The 21,736-nt window shown below is 37.6% G+C and overlaps 1 protein-coding gene across 6 annotated transcripts in view; it reads right to left on the bottom strand.

Moving 5' to 3' along the window:
* KDM4C (lysine demethylase 4C) overlaps positions 1–21,736 on the bottom strand; it is a 286,752-nt gene that overhangs the window by 51,261 nt on the left and 213,755 nt on the right. For all 6 annotated transcript variants that reach the window (XM_066989006.1, XM_066989004.1, XM_066989002.1 and 3 more), the window contains one exon: positions 16,327–16,435. In XM_066989006.1, the coding sequence (XP_066845107.1) occupies positions 16,327–16,435 (109 nt within the window). The remainder of the gene's footprint in view (positions 1–16,326; positions 16,436–21,736) is intronic.

The raw sequence follows: 21,736 nt of genomic DNA, 5'->3' as shown, positions 1-21,736 counted from the left end.
GTGACCTCTTGTCCTGGAATGGAGCACCATTAAAAAGAGGCTGGCTTTGTCTTCTATGTAACTTCCCTTCAGGTGTTTATACATATTGATAAGATCCCCCCTGAGACTCCTCTTCTCCAGGCTGAACAGTCCCAGCTCACAGGAGAGGTGCTCCAGTCCTTTTATCATCATCAGTCAAAACTAAAAACTACAGGAAGGGTCAGTTTTAATTTAAGCTCTGAATTAAAAGGAAGATGGAAAGCAACTTCTCAGGTTTTTGAGCATAGTCTTTCATTCTGAGAAGCGTAAATGTAGCAGGACCACTTTCACAAACTATTTAAAGCCAAGTGTAACATCACTGGACTCATCTGCATAATTTATCCAAGTTGGAATATTGTTCAAAACCTTCACTAAATAGATGGGTAGAAATCTCTTTGTCCATCAAAGTCTAAATTTCCTCAATCTGTTTATACTGTCATAGTCCTATAACAGCAGTGTTCTTTAGCTTCAATACTTTTGATACAGATAAATTTTGTCTTTTACTATTTTTTAAACTTTTCTTTGTTGCCATCTGACATTGTTTGCTGAAACATTGCCTTATCTTTAACAAGTTAAAAAACAAGGCTCAAATTTTTTTAAACATAATTCAAATATAACAAGGATAAAAATTTTAATCTTGTTGATAGGCAATGAGTTTGAAGTTATTGATTTCTTCTTAAAGGTTTCAACTTGTGCCAATTTCAGAAAAGAACATTTTTTGAAATCTTGAAAATTATTACGATCAAAAAAATTGCTTTTCCCATTCTTTTAATGGCAATACCTCTGAAATACTAGATCAAATCCCACTAAAATAAAAACAGAAGCATGGAAGAACAGATGTGTAGAAAGAAGTCTTTCCTGTTCTAAATATTGTTTACTGCACACAATCCAGTCTATATGCTACTGGAAATCTGAATCTGATGTTTACTCTTCACTAGTTGAAGACTTACACAGAGAAATCGAGAGGCTTAGAGAGATTGAAGAGCCTATAAAAGTAGTGCTCAGATAACCAGGAATAGGCTCTGAGACTCTTACGGACTTTGTGCCACTAGAAACTGGCCACAAAGGATCTGTTGCACTACGTACTTAGGCTTCATCTAGGCCTAAAGCTCTAGGTTAGACACATTTGCTTCCTGAATGCTAAATGTAGATATATAGGTATTGCAGAACATCTACATTAAAAATCTAACAGAGATGGTGTGACAGACCTATTCCTAATCCTAAAAATAACTCTACTGACAGATAGCTGCAGCCACAGAAAGCTCTAACTTCAGCAGGTACAAGAGCCAACTTTTTTTGTTATTGTTTTTCAATGATCATATCAGCTAAGTTTGCTTGAAGGATTCTTCAAAGGTAAAAGGTACATGACTACTTTATAAATATGGTATTTCAAACCCTACCTACTACCCTTCTTGATCACTGCACTGACTATTTTTATCATAAAATCTTTAAAGTGAAAGTTTTTATGTATTATATCAGTTTAAGTCACTAGCTAAAGAATCCCTTTTAACAACATAAGCAATATTAAATTAATTTTTTATCAAACACTTTAATTAGACTTTTCATCAAAAACTACAAGCTGTCATTTTCCTTGTGTAGTCTTACTCTTTTCAAGTTGGTTGCTAAAGATTTGTCATTTAGTAGATATTTAAAAGATGTGACGCAATATGTTTAGATAGGAAACAATTTCATCACATATTAAGAAACACAGAATTCAGATAATTCTCCAGACACTCTGGGTGTGGCATTCTAAACCTTTCCTGGAAACCTACTATTATATTTAATTATATACATTCCTAATTATTTTAGAGAAAAGATCTGCCAAGGAATTGGGATATAGAAAATCATGTGCTTCAGAACCTTTCCACAAAATAAAGACTACTGTTTTAAACCTAAAATGCAGCACCAGCACCTATTATAAAAGCCAAATTTGAAGAATTGTCTACTGATGCTTTCAGTTTGAAATTATTTATGTAGAACATTTTTTGTTCTTAGAGGTGAGGTTAGTCTTGATACACTTCCGTTTAGATATTTTTAAGCCTTCTCTCATCCCCTCTTTATTACAGTTTCACTATACTAGAATGTCTTATTCACAGAGGGAACTTCACATTGTGAAGTCTTCTTCACAGTGAAATATCAGGACCAATGAACTGTATTTGTTCTATTTGGAGGGAGGGAGGGAAGGCGGGGAGGGGGAGGGCAAGGGCAAGGGCAAGGGGAAGGGCAAAGGGAAGGGGAAGGGGAAGGGGAAGGGGAAGGGGAAGGGGAAGGGGAAGGGGAAGGGGAAGGGGAAGGGGAAGAGGAAGGGGAAGAGGAAGGGGAAGGAAAAGTGCCCTGCAAAAAATTACTACAATATTCTCAGAAAATGCATCCTTTGGAGAAGAGATAAGAGAGTATGAACACTGTGGATATCCTTCACGTCGTTCCCTAACTACCTGAAAGGCTCTCTGATGCTATGATGAGACCTGATAAAAGAACCAAAATAAAATGCAATATAAACAGCTAGTCTAGTGTAATACTAAACGAGTTTATGGATTTGAAAGAATATTTGAAAAAATCTAGAACATAATAGTTACTGAATTTAAATTAAATTTAATTCCAGCCCATTAAAATTTTAGAGCATTGGCTACCTCCTATGCCATGCAGGCAGTATAGTACAGGACTCAGAAACAGCATAAATACAAAATGGAGAGCAACAAATTTGTGTTATTTCTTTTATAGATTTTCAATTGACAGCTATCAACATATCAACAATTTTGGGCAATGAAGTCTTCAGGAAACAATAACTGTGTTTACACAGTTTAACTGCGTCAAACCAGCAATCACACAAACAAGATGTTATCAAGAAGAATAGGAAAATTGGTATTTACAAGCACATTTATCTCCATTATTAAAACTAAGTAATATTTAAAGCTTTAGAATGTTGTAATATTGACTTAGAAATTCTAACATTTTTGGCATGACCATTTTCTGGTCAGATTTTCCTACAATGCAGTAAAGGATCTAGAGACTAAAATACTTACAATTATGTAGCTGACCACCTAAATGAACTACATGGACAATAACCATTCATCTTAGTAGTTTTAGGGTATTCAATTTCTCCCCTTTTTCTTGGATATAATGCTTATTTACCCTTTAAAGTTTCCTCTCTTTCTTTTCAGACATTAACAATTAAGGTCAAAAATATGTTGGCATTAGCTGCTTTGCTTTACGAAGCACTCTACAGTTTAATATTATGTCCTGAGAAATGGTCGACCCCTGTTTTCTGATCTTCAATTAAAAAAGAGGAAATCAGTTTGCAACATCAACCCTCCATTCATGGGAATGAGATATATCAATTTTACCAGATCACACCCTTACTCCCATTGACTGCTCACTAATCATCTTATCATGCTCAACTTTTAACATGAATTTTGATCTTACTTTTTCTCTTTTAAAGCAACCTGTTAGCAGGATATGTTTTTGGTTTAGTGAAGGACTTGTTAGTGTTAGGTCAGAGGTTGGACTCCGTGATCTTGGAGGTCTTTTCCAACCTAGACGATTCTGTGATTCTGTGATGTATTTTTTCTAATTATATAGGTAGATATATTTTTATATATAGACATATTTTAATTATATATACAATATATAAAATATATCAATATATTATTGTATTGTATTAATATATTAATATAAAATATAAAATAATTATATATATTATATATATAAAATATAATATACATATATCCCTTATTTCTAATTTGCTTACCTGCTCTTGTAATCTCTAAGATTTTTTTTGTTCTGTTTATCCTGAAAATCAGTATGAAACAGGGCTGAGTCACATATATTTGGCATATATTTGACCTGAACATTTTTTTTAAATTTACTAGGAGCTGTCTAGGAGGGCACATAGCTCTGTATTATACAAATGTTTGGTCAGCATGTATTCAGTCCTCTGACACCTGCTTGCATGCTAGTCATAATTTTTCAACTGTATAAAGGGGGAGTAAAAGTCTTGAGAAGTAAGAACTGCAAATATCATGCAGTGAATTACGGTATCGATTGATGCTTTGAAATAAAATGTAGGAGATTCTTTTAAACTTCTTATGTTCTTAGGTGTAGTCACCCAAAGTAGCTGAAAGATGGCCCAAAAAACCTAAACCATAATAAATGTGGTTATTACCACAAACGTGGTAAGATTCTGTCATTCAGTTACAGTAACTCTGACATATCTATTGATAAATATAGTTGCTGGTTGTCTTGTCCATTCTACTGTAATTAACTTCAGAAACCATTAATGACATGAAGCAAACATCCATTTATGAACAAAACAGTCATGTGTGTTCTCTCTAATGAAAAAAGGATTCAGGAAAAAAGGATTTTTCCAGTCGACAGCCGATCTGTGAAATAGATGGCAAGCAACCAAAGACATTCTGCCTTTTACAAATGGAGAATCTCTATTCTCTGAGAGGAAGAAACAAAGAATTAAAAATATCAAACTTAAAAGTTTGAATTGCATTTGTATAAACAAGTTTATGATAATAGATTATGGCAAAATGAAAGAATTTAAAACAGAACGGGAAGTTAGGACACCTCAAATAAACTAACCTGATCAGAGACAAAAAATCTTGAAATGAAATGGTAGAAGCAAGGAAATTAGACACTAATCAAAATAAACAATCTAGAGTAAAATGTCTATTTTCACTGCAGAAACAATAAGAAATCAGTGACATCAAAAAAATGTCCACAACCATTCAGATATTAAATTTCTTCGTGCAAAAACAACAGGATGAGTCAAAGTTTCCTAGCTTCATATTTTCTATCAAGCCTCCAAAAGAAATGCAAAGCTTAATGTAAATATATGGCAGTTACTTCCACCTATATGTGAGCTGGATGAATGTTTGTGTCAAAGGAATTTGATTTTCTTAATCTTCCCCTATTCTAAAAGCCAATGTTAACTGCATATATATGTATGTATATGTGTATGTATGTGTCCATGCATGTAAAAGCAATGCAACTGAGTAACCCACAGATAAAATGTGAGAAAATGATCATAAAAAGTAAAAGTAGGATAGCATGTATTTTCTGTGATGTATTTGGTAAGGTTTTGGCTCCTACAAGCATTGCTTTCCCACTAACTCAACAAAGCATATACAGCAGAGAGGTAAATTTTCAATTTGTATTTAAAAGTTATCTGACTTCTAGATACTATAGTAACAAAAATTCCACCATGGCTAGTTGAAGAAGGAAATGGGATTACTGCAAACAATTTCTAAGAGTAAAGAAATATGTGTAACAGTTATGTAAAAGGCATCTTTCACACTGACCACAGGACTTTACAGTGGTGTTTTAAAAGCATGATGCTGAACTGGAAAACTAGCTTTCTTTCATAGATCCATAGAATCATACAATGATTAAGGTTAGAAAAGACCTCCAAGATCATCTGGTCCAACCATCACCCTACTTACTACCAATGTCACCCACTAAACCGTGTCCCTAAGCACCATGTCTAAACCTTTCCTTAAACACTCCCCAGGGATGGCGACTCCACCACCTCCCTGGGAAACCCATCCCAATTGACTACTCTTTCTGAGAAGAAATGTCTCATGATTTCCAACCTGAACCTCCCCTGGAGCAACTTTAGGCCATTCCCTCTAGTCCTATCACTGCTTATCTGTGAGAAGAGGCCGAACCCCAGCTCCCCATGCCTTCCTTTCAGGTAGTTGTACAGAGCATTACGGTCTCCCCCGAGCCTCCTCTTCTCCAAACTAAACGACCCCAGTACCCTCAGCCACTCCCCGTAGGTCTTGTGTTCCAGGCCCTTCACTAGTTTCACAGCCCTTCTCTGGACACGTTCCAGGGCCTCGATGTCCTTCTTTTACTGAAGGGCCCAAAGCTGAACACAGTACTCGAGGTGCAGTTTCACCAGAGCTGAGTAAAGGGGGATGATCATCTCCGTGGTCCTGCTGGCTACACTATTCCTGATATACGCCAGGATGCTGTTGGCCTTCTTGGCCACCTGGGCACACTGCCGGCTCATGTTCAGGCAAGCACTGACCAACACCCCCAGATCCTTTTCCTCTGCACAGCTTTCCAGCCACCCTCCCCCAGTGTAGCATTGCATGGAGTTGTTGTGACCAAAGTGCAGGACGCAGCACTTAGCCATGTTGAACCTCATCCCAAAAGGCTGAAGGATGGATGCCCTTTCACTAGGATAAGTCTAAACTGCATGTTCTGTAAGAGCAACAAAATGAATTAGGCAGCAAACAGATTTCAGTTATAGAAGGAAAAGACCCCTCAGAAGGATAAAAATATCTTTCCATGATGGTCTACGAGAAAAAGTCTCCCCAACCAAAGGACATCTGCAATTTAAGTCAAGCTTTATTACTTTAAAGAGATCTGGAAGTTCTCCAAGATAACAGAAGTGCTTCCTAACTGCAAGACTCTAGTTCCTCTGTCATTAAGAAACTGATATTTAATATCACAGAAGAAACCAATGAGCTATAGAGCAGATGGTTAGCTAAGTATCGTGCAGAATCAGGAAGTATGAATAATCCTTCTACTTGTTCCATTCCCTCCAGCCAGCCTCTGTGGCTAACATATTGGCTTAACATTAAAAGATAAGGTAGAAGCTACAATTCCATTAAAGCAAGGACATTAATAAGACACCATACAAAAGAGTGAAGGATCATGTGTATTAGCCCTTCCCCAGGATAAGAAGGTCTTCAAAACAAAGATTCTGTTTGCAATGTCGTGTTTGTTTACAGCCCCGTGGAATTAAACTTGCACAAGAAAACATCTACTGTTATTGCTCTGATGTCCAAAAAGCAGAGGGATACATAATTTTTCAAATCCAATTAAGGATATTTTCAACAGCCTCTGTGTTCACATCCCACTTTTATCTGCCCAATTTTACAAAGAAGTTAGATTTTATGCAATATGAAGTTAACATATTCATTACTCACTTTATGAACTGTACACCAAATTTATGTATGATTTTGTTACAACAGAGAATTCTGTTGTACACAGTTTTGCTCTGTAATATAAAGGCTATGGGAGAAATTGCAAGATGAAGTAGGTTGCAGTGCCATCATTACGATGTTGACACATAGCTTTATGACTCGTATTTGTCAGACTTGGACAGTGCAGTCTCTCAGCTTGCCAAGTGCCCTGCTGTGATAAGGTGCAAGGAATAAGTAAGCTGCTTAAGTTCAGAGCTGACAAGACAGATGTAGTGCTTGCTAGTAATGAAAACAACATACCGTCATTCTTGAAGACCACACAGTAAAATGTACTAAATGTGCCTAGCAAATGATCTCACGCCACTGGGTATACAGTAGAAAATAATGCCACTCCTCCAGAGAGGAAATGTTTCCTCCATTGTTTGGGAGTCATTTAAGACAGTCACCTATAGTTCTGTCTGTGGCTATCCAAAAGACCATACCTTCTTCTGATATGGATGGGATTCAAAAGTGAAGGATGCAAAAAACAACTGTTAAAAGAGACACACTGTAAACAAAGGGAGGACAAAACTCTAGTCTCTAAAAGAGTGTGCTGTTTTTTCTATAATAAAAATTGTCTCAAACAGAGATCCCTCATCCTTTTTCTTGGAAATTGCAGATAACGAAAGCTCAGATAGCATTACTTTGACTCATGGCAAAAGGTAATCCCTGGCAGCAGTTCAGCATACCTTCTTTGCTCCTTCAAATGAATGTTAACCTGAGTTCCTACAAATTGCTAGAATTTGCTGCTCAGCTCAATTTACTGCTTTCTTCAGTATGTCCTTCTGAATATTATTTCAACTAGCAAACAGATTCTAAAAGGGAAACTAATATCCGCTAGTGTAGACAGGATCTCAAGCTTATAACCTGAACCACACCTTTTTCAGGGAACTACTTTGACAATCGTGTTCCAGGAATCACCACAGCAATGCCTGCTGGCACGGAAATATGAAAAAGAAAAGGGCAAGGGAAAAAAACAGCTTTAATTACTAAAAATACAAACAACCTCTGAAAGGTAAACATTTTCACTGTGCTTAGTTTTCAGCTATTTCTAATGATATCCAAACAATTAACTTAGAAATAACTCATCATTCTATCCTTTAAACATCTGAAATTCATAAAAACAGTGGGGTTTAAAGGATATAATACAGTGAGAACTTGAAGGAGTAAATGTATGATGTAATACAGTGAGAACCTGAAAGAGTAAATGTATAACAATGATACATAAGTGACCACTGATACTGGTCAGGAGTGTTGCTTTCTTTACGATACATGTAATGTGTTTGTAGTCAATAGTACAGCAAAATTCATTTAAACAGCCTCAGACTCACTGGTAATAAAAAGGGAAGTTTCTAAAAAATTTAAAAATACCTTTTTAGGGTTCAGTTAGTCAAACTAGTAATGATACTTCAGCCTGAAATAGCTGACCCTGGGCACAGAAACAATAATTTTTCTGTAAGAAAAATTCTCTTTTAAATTTACCTTTTAAAAATATCTTGTTTTGGTGTATATTCAATCACCATAAAAACAAGAAAAAAATAAAACTCATATTATAAAAGTACCTCTGTACTTGTCAGTGCAGTGATCAGACCTAAGTTTTCCTGCCCTCTCCAAATACATTCTTTTTTTCTCTTTTTTTTAACAGCAGTTTTAAATGAAACAATGTTTCATAAAATGTTATTTAAATTCTGCACTCTACACTATACACATTTAATCCTTGCTGGCTGCTATACCTATGTCAGAGCAAGCACATGTATTTCTATCCCTTCCCTAGCTGTTTTCATTTTCACAATTTTTCTTTTCCCTTCTACATGTTGTATCATTTTCTAAATCAAATGTTTTTCTACACAAAATTTTGATACACAATTACAAAAAAAAAAAAAAAACCTCTAAATTTTAATTTATAAATAATTCCAAATTTTAGAATGTCCACCAGCACCCATCATTTATGTTCCTGAGGAAACAAAGTAACTCTTAACAACTTAATGGAACACTATTTTCAAAATCCTACACAGACATTAAGCAATGTTTTTCTCAGCAATATAGTGTCACCAGCCTTGACAAAAGAGGAAGATAAACTATGGCATAAAATGACTTATCAAATATTACAGTGTGTGCAAAGCCCAGATGAATAACCATAGAAGGAGACCCCAATTCAATAAATCCATTTTCTCCCTATTCAAATAGGACCTCCTACCTTATTGGTCAAATTAGATCTTGCAAATGCATTCCAGTAAAAAATTAAGCTTTTATATTAAATACAATCACAAGCCCTTTTGCTCTTTTGGACAAAAACCATTTCTGTCCCTGAATACCCAAATCATATTTGAAAGTGGTCCCTGACCTTTAAAGCATGTAAGCACTTCTGAAAGCTTTATTAGGAGGTTGAAATAAATTCAAGGCAAAAATGAAATTAAGTTCAGCATTTCTATAGATATTTTAATATAAATGTTATAATTTTTTTTTTTAACTGATGCAAAGTAAAACCATGTACATAACTGATGCTCATGTTTTTCAGTTGCTCCTTTGCTGTCATCAAATTATTAGCGGTCAGAGAGTTATTCCATGCTTGACAATATAGAATATCTTCTATGAAATGAAATGATTCTTTACTGTTGACATTATTATTCAATTCAAAACTCAGTATTTAATTTAGCTCTTCAGTGACATTCACCTTTGGACAGCTACCTGTTTAACTCATGATTTAGCTTTCTCAAACAGCTAAACTGCCAGTTTGTGTATGGACACAAATACGCATACACATGAGCTCATCTATACGCAAATACAGATTGCATAGCTGCATAGACAGAAATGAACTTAAAACATACACCCGAGTCTGATTATCAGACTTACACGGCTTTAAAAAAAATCAAATAATTTTTATAGGAAATATCCATTTTATTGCTTACAGTCCTCTCTCCACTAATAAAAAGAAACTCAGAGAACCAGTTAACATTTTAACCACTCTGCTTTCATTGTTACAGATTGGTCCAACTCCCCAGACATCATTTGTAGTAAGACATATCTAACGTTTTCCATATTTTTCTGAAGACTTTAAAGTTTGGTGCTGCTGCAAGATACAATTTTGACAGTTTGTAATAGGATCTGCTCATTGTAGCATATTATTCAAACAGTAAGTACTACATAGCCATCACTGTACATTCTTCTAACACACTTATTAAAAATCTAACGAATGTTGCAACTAAAGCATGTAAACTAAATAGTATTTTGTACGTGATTACGAGTCACTAAATTTTAAACCAAATATATATTCTAGTAGCTTAATCAACTATCAGATCATTTTTACTTTAAAATTTTTAATTGAAAAAGTGTGCTACTTAATGGTATTTCACTGATTTTTTTTAATGAAATATTTCAAAATTGATTACAAAATTTGTCTATTTTCCTCCCATTTTCTGTGACAGTGCAATGTGATAGTTAATTCATAAATTTATGTATGGTAAAATGATTGTCCTCTATTGTCCTTACAGCAATATTTTTGGAAATGTTGAAGAGCAATTAATACCTCTTTGTGTTACCAGAAATGCATGGCAACACTGGTATACTCACTACAAATGTTTATTTACTCTTTCACAAAACACAGCTGTGATAGTTCTACTATCCCACTGTAGTTTAACAAATGAATTTTATTACAAATTAAAACACAGAAGATGTACAGTGTCCTCAAGTTTCTTTAATGCTTTTTAGGCTTATATGTTATTAAAATAGAATGACAGACAGGAGAATATTTGCTCATTCTTTTAAAGCTCATACACATTTTCCATTTGAATCCATTCTTCAGTGGCATACCACAGAGAAACCTCTGTATTTTCAGAATTGATGTACCTTTCAAAACTATAATCTTTGGCTTTCAAGCTCACTATTATTTGCCTTCAGGTGCAAATTTTAAAGTGTATAGGCTTCTAAAAAGAATTTTATGGCTTCAGCCAGATACTGAAAGGCTTGTAGATCAGTCATCATCACAGTGTAAATTTCTTTTCAAAATAATGTTCCTCACTCAGAGTACACTTGTGCTTATACTTGGTTCACTTGTCAAATACAAATTTGAGGTCATCAAAAGCTTCAGGGCAACTTCAGCTATTCCAAAACTCATTTTCTACCTCTATTTTGTTGGAGAAATAGGATTTCAAATGTAAAAATAATAGGAAGCTCTACAGATAAAGAAACAAAGCCATATTATGTGCATGCGTCTGTACAGCATTGCAGTGGCTGCCTGTAAAGACAGTCAATCCAATATCCAAGCATTTTAAAACACTGACAATATAAAAAGCAGACAATGTATCTTGCAATAGAGTTGATATGTATTCTATTCAAAACATGATTTTAGAATTGACATCTTAAATACATAGGTTCAGGAACAGATGCTAATGATTCTATTTAAATGTTTCTTTCATAGCAGATGAAACATTTAAACACTCCCATTTATAATATCTACTGTTCATTATAAGTCACGCGTCTGACAAGGGTAAATGAAATTACGTTCTGTATTCCTGCTGGCTTAGGCTCCTTGGCCATATAATAGGAAGTGTTTGTATTTAATCTATTTCTAAGTTGTATAGAAATAGAATGACAGTTGAGAGTACTTATTCTTTCTTTTAAAAGCTGGGTTTATGTTTGAGAGGTCAGTCTCATTTTTCATCCCCCGAGATTTTTTCCTGCAGCTATAGTTCAAATTTATAATTACAGCTGAGCAATTAACACTCTTTTGAAAGCAAAGACCATCTAAATACTTGGAGAAAAGCTTTTCCATTGTCAAAGTAAAATGGATTTTTTTCATAGACTTTGACAAGTCCAGGAATCCACAGTCTGTCTTCTATGACCCAAAGCCTCATAAACATAAACAGCCAAAGAGAAAAAGTTTTCAAAAGCAGGAGTTTACAACCAAGCTTCTCTCAGACACTTAAGGACAAGCAGAACAAAGCAAAAATAAGAAGAAATAAATATAAACTCAGCCAGAAACCCAAGTTTTATCTACTTTGGGTAAGCAGTTAAGATGGCGTTAAGCTATGTTCGGATGGAAGCTGATACCACAAATCCACTGAGTCACGGCATAAGCTTTCCACAAATCACACACCCACTCCATATGGTCACCAGCTGAAACTTGACATATGTATTTAGACAGATTATATGTGGTCCCCCCTTGACACTATGACTTCTCATCAACTTTGTCTCCTCTTTTACCTCCTCCTACCATTTTCACTGTGAAGAAACACTACTAAAATTGCTATTTGTTTATTGGCTCTCTTTAAATTTCCTTGTACAACTCCTGTTAGAACTGGGAGACCCCTGGACCATCCCAACTAACAGCACATACCAGACAGGCCAGTGATCATCAGCAGACAGTGTTTGTTTAGTGATGAGACTCGGTAGGTCAGGTCAACAGTTGCTCTTGATTATTTTGGTCTTTTCCAACCTACGTGACTCTATGATTCTAAGTATCTGCAGAGCAGTTGTAGTTTACAGTTTAAAATATATGTTGTGGTAAGGATCTTTGAGACATTTCATTCTAGACCCTGAGCATAAACCTCTGTATTCTACACCCAATGTATTTTCCTCCTAGCTTAATAATCACAAACTGTAATTTCACACGACTGTTAGAACTCAAAGTGTCTGATGAATGTGAACACCCAAGCTCAATCTAACAGCCTGACTGAGGCCTGACTCTGACAAAAGAGACCAGGACAATCTAATTTTCCCATCCACATAACTATCAAAGAAAGATAAAAGTTATTGTCACAGAAAGATAAAGAGGAGAGGTATAGCACCTTTGTGGGTTTCTCTCTACACCGAGGTTGAGTGGGAGGCCTCTTGCTTTCACATGAAAAGTCAGCCAGATTCCTTCCATCAGTATCACAAATATATACCCCTAAATATATACCCACTGGTTGTGTATTACACAACCAGTTTTATTTCAACACATTATGTAGCATACTATTTTCTTTTACATTCCCCTATGAAAGATAAAGCACCAAAATCTTGTCACTATTGGTTTAGACTGTCTTCATCCACTAGCATTAAGGAATCATTTTCAAGGGAATTAATTTTTAATGAACATTTCAATGTGTCATGTGAATTTTCAGCAATGACAGAACACGACACATAACCCACTGAAAAAAAGCTGAAGAAATATGACAACATTTTGTCATTCTATGAAAACAAACCCCCAGTAATTTTCAAACACGAAATTGTTGGATAAAAAAAAATAATAGCTACTGTAAGGTCAATATAAATACTGACTTCTACTCTGGGAGAAATCAGTGTACACTGAATATTTAATAATAGAAAGATTGATAGAAAACACAGATTTCAACCCAAAAATGCCTAGTGAATTAAAACTATTTAATAGCAATCAGTATACATACCAACTAGGCAATAAAAACAGCCTTCCAATATGTTCATATTTGCACAGATGCTATTTAATTTGTCAAAAAGAAAACATCTACTTTTTATTTCCTTTGATATTCCTTTGTAGATGATACATTAAGGAAAATGTCAGCTCAATTTCTAAAGATCTCTGAAAGTAGTAGATGTTCTGCTTACTTCTTACTATTTCAGAGAGAAAAAGACAGGAAGGGGGGACAGGGAAAGCAAAAGTAACAAAGGGAGAGAGGAAGGAATGCAGAAAGGAAAAGGGAAGACAGAGTTCGAAATATTTAAAATATTTTAAACAACTAGAACTAGTTACTCTTACATTAAGTCTTACAAAGAGTCTTACAAACACTCTACAAAGTGTTTGTAGCACTCTACAAACACTCTACTCTTACAAAGAGTTGCTCTCCACCTTTTTTATAAGTCCCCTTTAAGTACTGAAAGGACACAATGAGGTCATCCTTGGAGCCTTGTCTTCTTTAGGCTGAACAGCCCCAGCTCTCTCAGCCTTTCTTCATAGGAGAGGTGCTCCAGCCCTCTCATCAACTTCATGTTCCTCCCCTGGACCTGCTCAAACAGATCAACATCCTTTTTGTGCTGGTGGCCCAGAAATGGATGCAGCACTCCAAGTAGGGCCTCACCAGGGCAGAGCAGAGGGGGACAATCACCTCCCTCAACCTGCTGACCACTCCTCTCTTGATGCAGCCCAGGATTATAGAGCCTTTGAGAGATGGTCAAACTGCATGCTTCCCTTAAATTAGGACAAGCATAGCTACTTCATTATAAATTCAATGCCAGAAACTAAGTCTTGGAAAAGTAGGGTTTAATGAGCCAGTCCCAGATTAGAGTGCTGCATTCCCTCACAGTAAGGGTATCCACTACTGGGGCAATACTACATATATGATTGCTTTAAAGTATCCTGCCTGTCATCTTATTGTATTCAGCTGAGTTCCTTCATCGCAGTATTAATTCCACTCAAATATACTATTTTATTTATATTAAAAAAAAAAAAAAGGAAAACAAGCACTGTATTTTAAAACATTCAGGGACTCACAGGAGACCAAAAGGATGTATGTAGCTAAATACAATCTGTAGTGCCTCAATGTAATTTTACATTGAGGGAGGCTTCAAGAACTGAAAAAATACTAAGGACTGTAACCCATCTTTTATCAACTGCAGGAAAGAATAGAAGAAAAAGTTGTCAGTTATGAACACATGCTTAGTATAATTGCCTCATATTTGGCAGAAATGACCTAAGAATTGTACATCCTGAAACTTCACAAATTTTGTGCTTTTTGCCTCCATATCTTTATAGTCAGTAATTTAAAATTAATTTGAGCCTTCTCCAGAAGGCTCCTATTACTCTTACACAGTTCAAGCCATGGACAGCCCATCAGAACATGAATTCCAACACCTGGTAAATTAAACATTTTTGTGGTTTCAATCTCTGAATCAACCATTTCTGAATAGGCAAATGTCTGTGACTGTTTAAGATCCTCAAAAAATATAACTGAACATTAAATTAATTCTCAGTGCTTCTACTGGTTGTATTTTCAGATTAGGAAAAATTTGTGACTCTCTTCAAACTCATTAAGAAGACTCGATAGGTTCAAATAAGATTCTGAGAGATTTTTTGTCACTGTGGGAACAGGAAGAGCATGCAAGTGTACTGAAACAGCAAGAAAAAAATCCACGGTTTAATGTTCTGAGGCAAGAAACTGGAGGGAAGGATGATGAAAGAACATTTAGACCATTCAACATTTTCCACAGAGGGTATTAAACTAAACAAATCCCAAAATAGCATTCAGGAATATTTTTTAAATTGTGGAGGTAATTAGCTTTCAACATTTTTTTTACTAAGTTATGCATAAAGTGTTTAGAAATATGCTTTACGTGATTCAAAAAAGGGCATGTGGAAAACAAAATTTAAATTTTTTGAACAAAAATATAGAACAAATTACCATTTGAAAGACATCTAATTTAGATTAAAGGTGCACCTCCACATTCAGAAAAATAGCTACAAAACATACTGAATGAAATGAAAATGTAACAAAAAGGTTAATAGTTCAAAATGATGGAGTAAAAGGAGCTAGTACAAAGTCAGGTAGGTCAAGAAATGTTTTTGAAATAGCACGGAGCAGATGCAGAAAAGCAATGGCATCATTGCCCAGCACGTTTCCATGTCCACTAGTCACTTTCTGTTTATCAGAAGATGACATCACAGTGATGCAAATGCTGGCAAATTTAGTAATTCTCATGTAACACAGTAAGGAAAATTCTCCTACATATTGCATGTCTTCTGATTTTGTACAGCAGCTTTTCAGAATGGCAGTGTTATTCAGGATGCAGCACAGGGTACAACTGTTAATAGTGGATGTATTTGTATTTATGTTTTAAAAAATCTTCAGGAAACAGTTTGGTAGGGTTTTTTTAGTCCAATGTAATGTGTGATCTGTTTTGTGCACATTTTTCAATACCCAGATGGCACAGATACTGCTTGACAACCAGATCATACATCATTTTACCTCAACAAACTGTTCCTTGAGGCAAAAATACATAATAAAAAGACTTCACAAACATGTACTAAGTGATACTCATAGCCTGGGTTTCAACACTTCCATCACCAACACGGTTCCAAAGTTAAGCCTTCACAGGCGACACTGGTCTAGTTTGTTGTCATTCTTTTGGGGGAAGGCAGGTATGAACTTTTCTTTAATCAAGTACTAAAGGCTGTCAACGCTGCTAATGAATTGCCATTATATGTCAAAAGCAATAATCCAATCTTGATAAAATCCCAGGTATTTGCTCATAACCTTAAACAGTTTACTGTTCTGTACTTTGCAATAATAATCACAAATCTGAGTTTGAATACATTTCAAAATATTGGGACACCTTATTAGCAAAGAATACATCAACTATATATGAATATACTACTCACCAATTTCAATCTTTGTAAAGGGATTCTGCTAGTGTCTATTGGTGTACGTTCCATGACATTACCAAATCTCACTTCTGGAATGGCAATTGCACACATTACATGCGCCCACCTGTGAAAAGCAGCAAGTCAAGAATACCACCAAAAAAACCATAGAAATGTAAGTGTTAAGATGTTTCATTACTTGTATTTTGTTTGTTTCATTTTTAAAAGGCAACCATCTCCAGATATTTCCCTTATTAGGATTTCTGAAGATTTCTTTGAAACATAGTTAACAAACTTTACAATACTAGCCCTTCATGTAAATATCGTTTCTGACTGGCTTTTTATGACAACTTTTTTTTAAAAGTATTTTTTATATTCAATTTGTTAAGTGCAATACTATTGTAGGTGTGCTATTCAGGTGCACATGCACAGACTATTTTATTCATATGCAATTTATGACCCTCAACATTTTCACAGAATCATAGAATATCCCAAGTTGGAAGGGACCCACATGCAGTCCAATTCCTGGCTCCATACAGGACTACCAAAAATCAGACCATGTGTCTGAGAGTGTTGTCCAAATGCTTCTTGAACTCCATCAGGCTCAGTGCTGTGACCACTGCCCTAGGGAGCCTGTCCCAGTGCCCGACCACCCTCTGGGTGCAGAACCTTTCCCTAACCCCCAGCCTGACCCTCCCCTGTCCCAGCTCCATGCCGTCCCCTCGGGTCCTGTCGCTGTCCCCAGAGAGCAGAGCTCAGCGCCTGCCCCTCCGCTCCCCTCGTGAGGGAGCTGCAGGCCGCCATGAGGCCTCCCCTCAGCCTAACCTGCTCTGGGCTGAACAAACCAAGGGGCCTCACCCTCTCCTCATACATCTTCCTGGTGAGACATTCCACTATCCTAGTTGTCCTCCTTTGGACACTCTCCAACAGTTTCACATCCTTTTTGTACTGTGGTGCCCATAACTGCACACAGTACTCAAGGTGAGGCTGCACAAGCACAGAGTAGAGCAGGACACCCCAGGATACAGCTGGCCCTTTAGGCTGTCAGGGCATGCTGTTGACTCATGTTCATCTTGCCATTGACCAGAACATCCCAGGTGGAGAATACACACTTGCTCCTGTTAAGTTTCATACAGCTGGTGATTGCTTAATTTAGTACCATCTGCAAACTTACTTAGTATGCATACAAGTCTTGTGTCCAGATCATTTATAAAAACATTGAATAAAACTGGCCCTAGAATGGTGCCCTGCAGAATCCCACTAGTAACTGTCCGCCAGTCTGATGTAGCCTCATTAACCATAACCTTTTGAGCCCAACCTATCAGACAACTGTTCACCCTTCACAGTAAGAATTTGTCAAGAAGATATATGCTGGACATTTTGTCTGGAAGGATGGTGTTACAGACAGTACCGAAAGCTTTGCTGAAATCCAAAAAAAACATGTCTACTGGCTTCCACTGGTCAATGAGGTGGGCAACTTTGTCATAAAAGGAAATTAAGTTAGTAGCTCCCATTATAATCTTTTCCATAATTTTACCTGGCATTGAAGTAAGACTGACAGGCTTGCAATTACCAGGGTCTTCCTTCTTACCCTTCTTGAAAACTGGGACAACATTTCATAGAATCATAGAATCATAAAATCATTACGGTTTGAAAAAAACTCCAAGATCATCTTGTCCAACTGTCCCCCAACCACCAATATTGCCCACTAAACCATGTCCCTAAGTACCACATCCAACCTTTTCTTAAACACCCCCAGGGACGGTGACTTTACCACCTCCCTGAGCAACCCGTTCCAATGCCTGACTGCTCTTACTTAGAAGAAATGCCTCCTAATTTCCAACCTGAACCTCCCCTGGAGCAACTTGAGGCCATTCCCTCTTGTCCTATCACTAGTTATATACCAGCTTCCAGTCAACTGGGATCTCTCCAGATTCCCAAGACCACTGAAAAATAACTGAGAAGTCTCACGAGGACATCAGCCAGCTCTTCAATTAACCTAGGATGCATCCCATTGGGCTCCATAGACTTATGGACATTCAGCTGAAGCAGCAAACCCCACAAATATTTGGAGTTGGCTGGGAGTTTATTCCCATGGTTATAGTCCTCCAACCCAGAGCTCAGGGGGTCCCACAGCTCATCACTGGTGTAAAAGACAGAAGTAAATAAGTCATTAAATGTCTCTGCTTTACCTATATCCTTATTTGTGAGGTGACCAATCTCATCAAGCAACAGACCAATATTATCTCTGGTCCTTCTTTTGCTATTGACATACTTCAAAAAAAAACTTTTTGTTGTCCCTCCCCAGTACTAGCCAATTTCAACTCCAACTGAGATTTGGCCATTCAAATTTTCTCCCTGCAACGGTGAACAGCATTTCTGTTGTCCTCCCATAATACCTGACCTTGTATTGGGTTTACGTGGCAAGGTTTTCGTAGCTGGGGGCTGCAGGGGTGGCTTCTGAAAATTCCAGAAGCTGTCCCATATTAGATAAGTGCCAGTTTCAGCTGGATACAAAAGGGACCCGCTGCTGGCCAGAGCTGAGCCAATAAGTGATGTTGTTTGTGCCTCTGTGAGAGCAGATTTAAGAAAGGGGAAAAAAACTGCTGGGCAACAGCAGCTGGGAGAATGAGGTGTGAGAACCAGCCCTGCAGCCCCCCAGCTCAGTGCAGCAGGAGGGCAGGAGGTGCTCCAGGCAGGCAGCAGCAGTTCCCCTGCGGCCTGTGGAGAGGCCCCTGGTGGAGCAGGCTGTCCCCCTGCAGCCCATGGGTCCCACACGGAGCAGATCTCCACGCTGCAGCCCGTGGAGGAGCCCCCGGTGGAGCAGGTGGATGTGGCCTGGAGGAGGCTGCGGCCCATGGAGAGCCCCCGCAGGAGCAGGCCCCGGGCCGGAGCTGCAGCCCGTGGAGAGGAGCCCACGCAGGAGCAGGGGTCTGGGGGGAGCTGCCGCCCGTGGGGGACCCGTGCTGGAGCAGTTTGCTCCTGGGGGATGGACCCTGTGGTACGGAGCCATGTGGGAGCAGTTCTTGGAGAGCTGCTGCCTGTGGGCAGCCCCCGCAGGCTCAGTTTGGGAAGGACGGCATCCCGTGGGAGGGACCCCAGGTGGAGCAGGGGCAGAGTGACTGCGAAGGAGTGGTGGAGGTGACTTGCTACAGATTGACCGCAGCCCCTGTTCCCCTGCGTCACTCAGGGGGAGGAGGTGGATGGGCAAGGTTTTGGTTTGCTTTTAGTTTCTCACTGCTCTAGTCTGCTAGTTATAGGCAATATATTATATTACTCTCCTGATGCTGAGTTTGTTTTGACCATGACAATAATTGTTGAATGATCTCTTTGTCCTTATCTCAACAGTTGAGCCCTTTTGTACTGGGGTGTGGCTGGGATGGAGTTAACTCCCCCTGCAGCAGCCCATACAGTGCTGTGCTCTGCACCTGTAGCTAGAACAGCAGTGGTATCACACCAGTGTTGTGTCTGCTGCTGAGAAATACTGGCACCACATCAAGATTCCCTCCAACCCGCACCCCTCCCCCCCCCCCCCCCCCCCCCCCAAGAGCCAGCAGGCTGGGGATGGGAAAAAGGTGGGGAGGGGACATCACCAGGGCGGTGGGGAAGGGGAATGAGAGAGGGGTGCACTTGTTATGAAGACGTCTGTCCTCCCAAACAACCGCTACACGTATTGAGGTCTTGCTTCCTGGGACGTGGCTGAACATTGCTAGTTGATAGGAAGTAGAGAGTAATTTCTTTTCTCTCTGTGCTTCTGTACGGCCTTTGCTTTTTTTGTTGTTTTTTTTTGTGTTTCATTTTTTTTTCTTTCACTCTTCCTTTTCCCTTTAATTAAATTATCCTTATCTCAACCTGTGAGGTTTTTTTTTCTTTCCAGCATTCTTTCTTCTCCCCCTCTTCTTCTACGGGGGGGGGGGGGGGGGGGTGAGTGAGAGAGAGGTTGTGGTGGAGTTCAGCTGCCCAGAAAGGTAAAAACCCACACCTTTCCATCATATATATAATATGTGATTATACAAACTATAATATGATACATAGGGACTAAATAAACTGTTGTCATGTAATGTTAAAGTTGTATCTGCCTAAGTGTGAAATAAGAGCTGTATGTAAACATGATATACCCATTAGTAAGTTATGAAGGTCAGCCCAAATGAAAGCAGATAAAGAATGTAGATCTATCATTTTATTATGGAGATTATTCCACTTATATTCCAACTTACAGAAAACAACTCATCTCACTTTGAGAATTATTTTTTTTTTACTTTTAATGACAACTTTTTTACCTCCTTGCTGCCTGCCTGCAAAAGTGCATTGTCTTAATAGTAGGTGTCTTACCATCTAAGCTTTATGGGGAAAGAAATGCTGTAAATAAAAGGTCTATTCAATAAATCTTGACTCAAGCTCTTATACTCTGACAGCTCTCAACCTAACAGGACTTGAAACAATTGCTGCCTTCACTCAAGCAGAAGGAATCTCAGCTCTCCTTTACCCCAAATTGTAACTCCCCCACCATGTCTGATTTATAACCTTTTAAATCTAAGTAATGCCAATTCTGCATCTCTAATGAGTATGTGAGAGAGAAGGAAGGAAGAGAATGCTTATGTTGGATTTTATACTTGTTGGAGAAAAAATAAAAGGAACATACCCTTCTGAAATGTTTCAAAAGTTTGAAATGGTAGATAATGCTCAAAGATAGATGGAACACTGTGTTAAGTATGGGTGAGAACTCAACATTTTATAGCAACTGTAATGTGTTATGCGAACAGGAAAACAAGCGTTGAATGAGTTTTACAGAGCTGTTATTTGACAAATCTGTAACAGAAACCTAGAGAGGGATGTAATGCAAAACCAAAGCCTTCAGGTGTAATTATGCAGAGGAAGACATATTCTGCAGATCCCTGTGTTTTTCCTTTTTTGTCCTATGAATAAATCTTATGAAAAAATTCTAAATTAATTGATCTACAAAAAAAGACTTATTTTCAAAGATATAACATGTAATCTGTCAGCTCCAAATATCAAAATAACATCATAAATTCTGCTTAGATTACACAGTTTGTCGTTTTCTTTTTTTTTTTTTTTCCTGGTTAGAAAAAGCAAATAACAAATAACTATTATGGGGAGTTTAAAGCAGACATAAAAAGCAGCTAAGTATTTTCATGAGTTGGTCAAAGCCTTCATTAATTTGCTAACAATATTAATGCTTTTGAAGATAAGATCTGGCCCATGAATTTTACATACAACCTTTTCCTCACCCAACAATTTACAAAATGCAGAGAAAAACACTATGCAACCAATTGCAAATGATTGATAAATAAATTCTGGCCTGCTAAGTGGAAAACAATGTTGCAGCTAGATGAGCACTTATCACTGTAGTCCAAAGGGACCTCTAAAGAAAGTGGTCTACATGATATTGCTAATATACTAAAAGTAT

This window comes from Anser cygnoides, chromosome Z (assembly GCF_040182565.1).
Source record: "Anser cygnoides isolate HZ-2024a breed goose chromosome Z, Taihu_goose_T2T_genome, whole genome shotgun sequence".
NCBI classification, from domain to species: Eukaryota; Metazoa; Chordata; class Aves; order Anseriformes; family Anatidae; genus Anser; species Anser cygnoides.
Note: the sequence above shows the minus strand (reverse complement) of the source record. Positions and strands in the feature narration are given on the sequence as shown.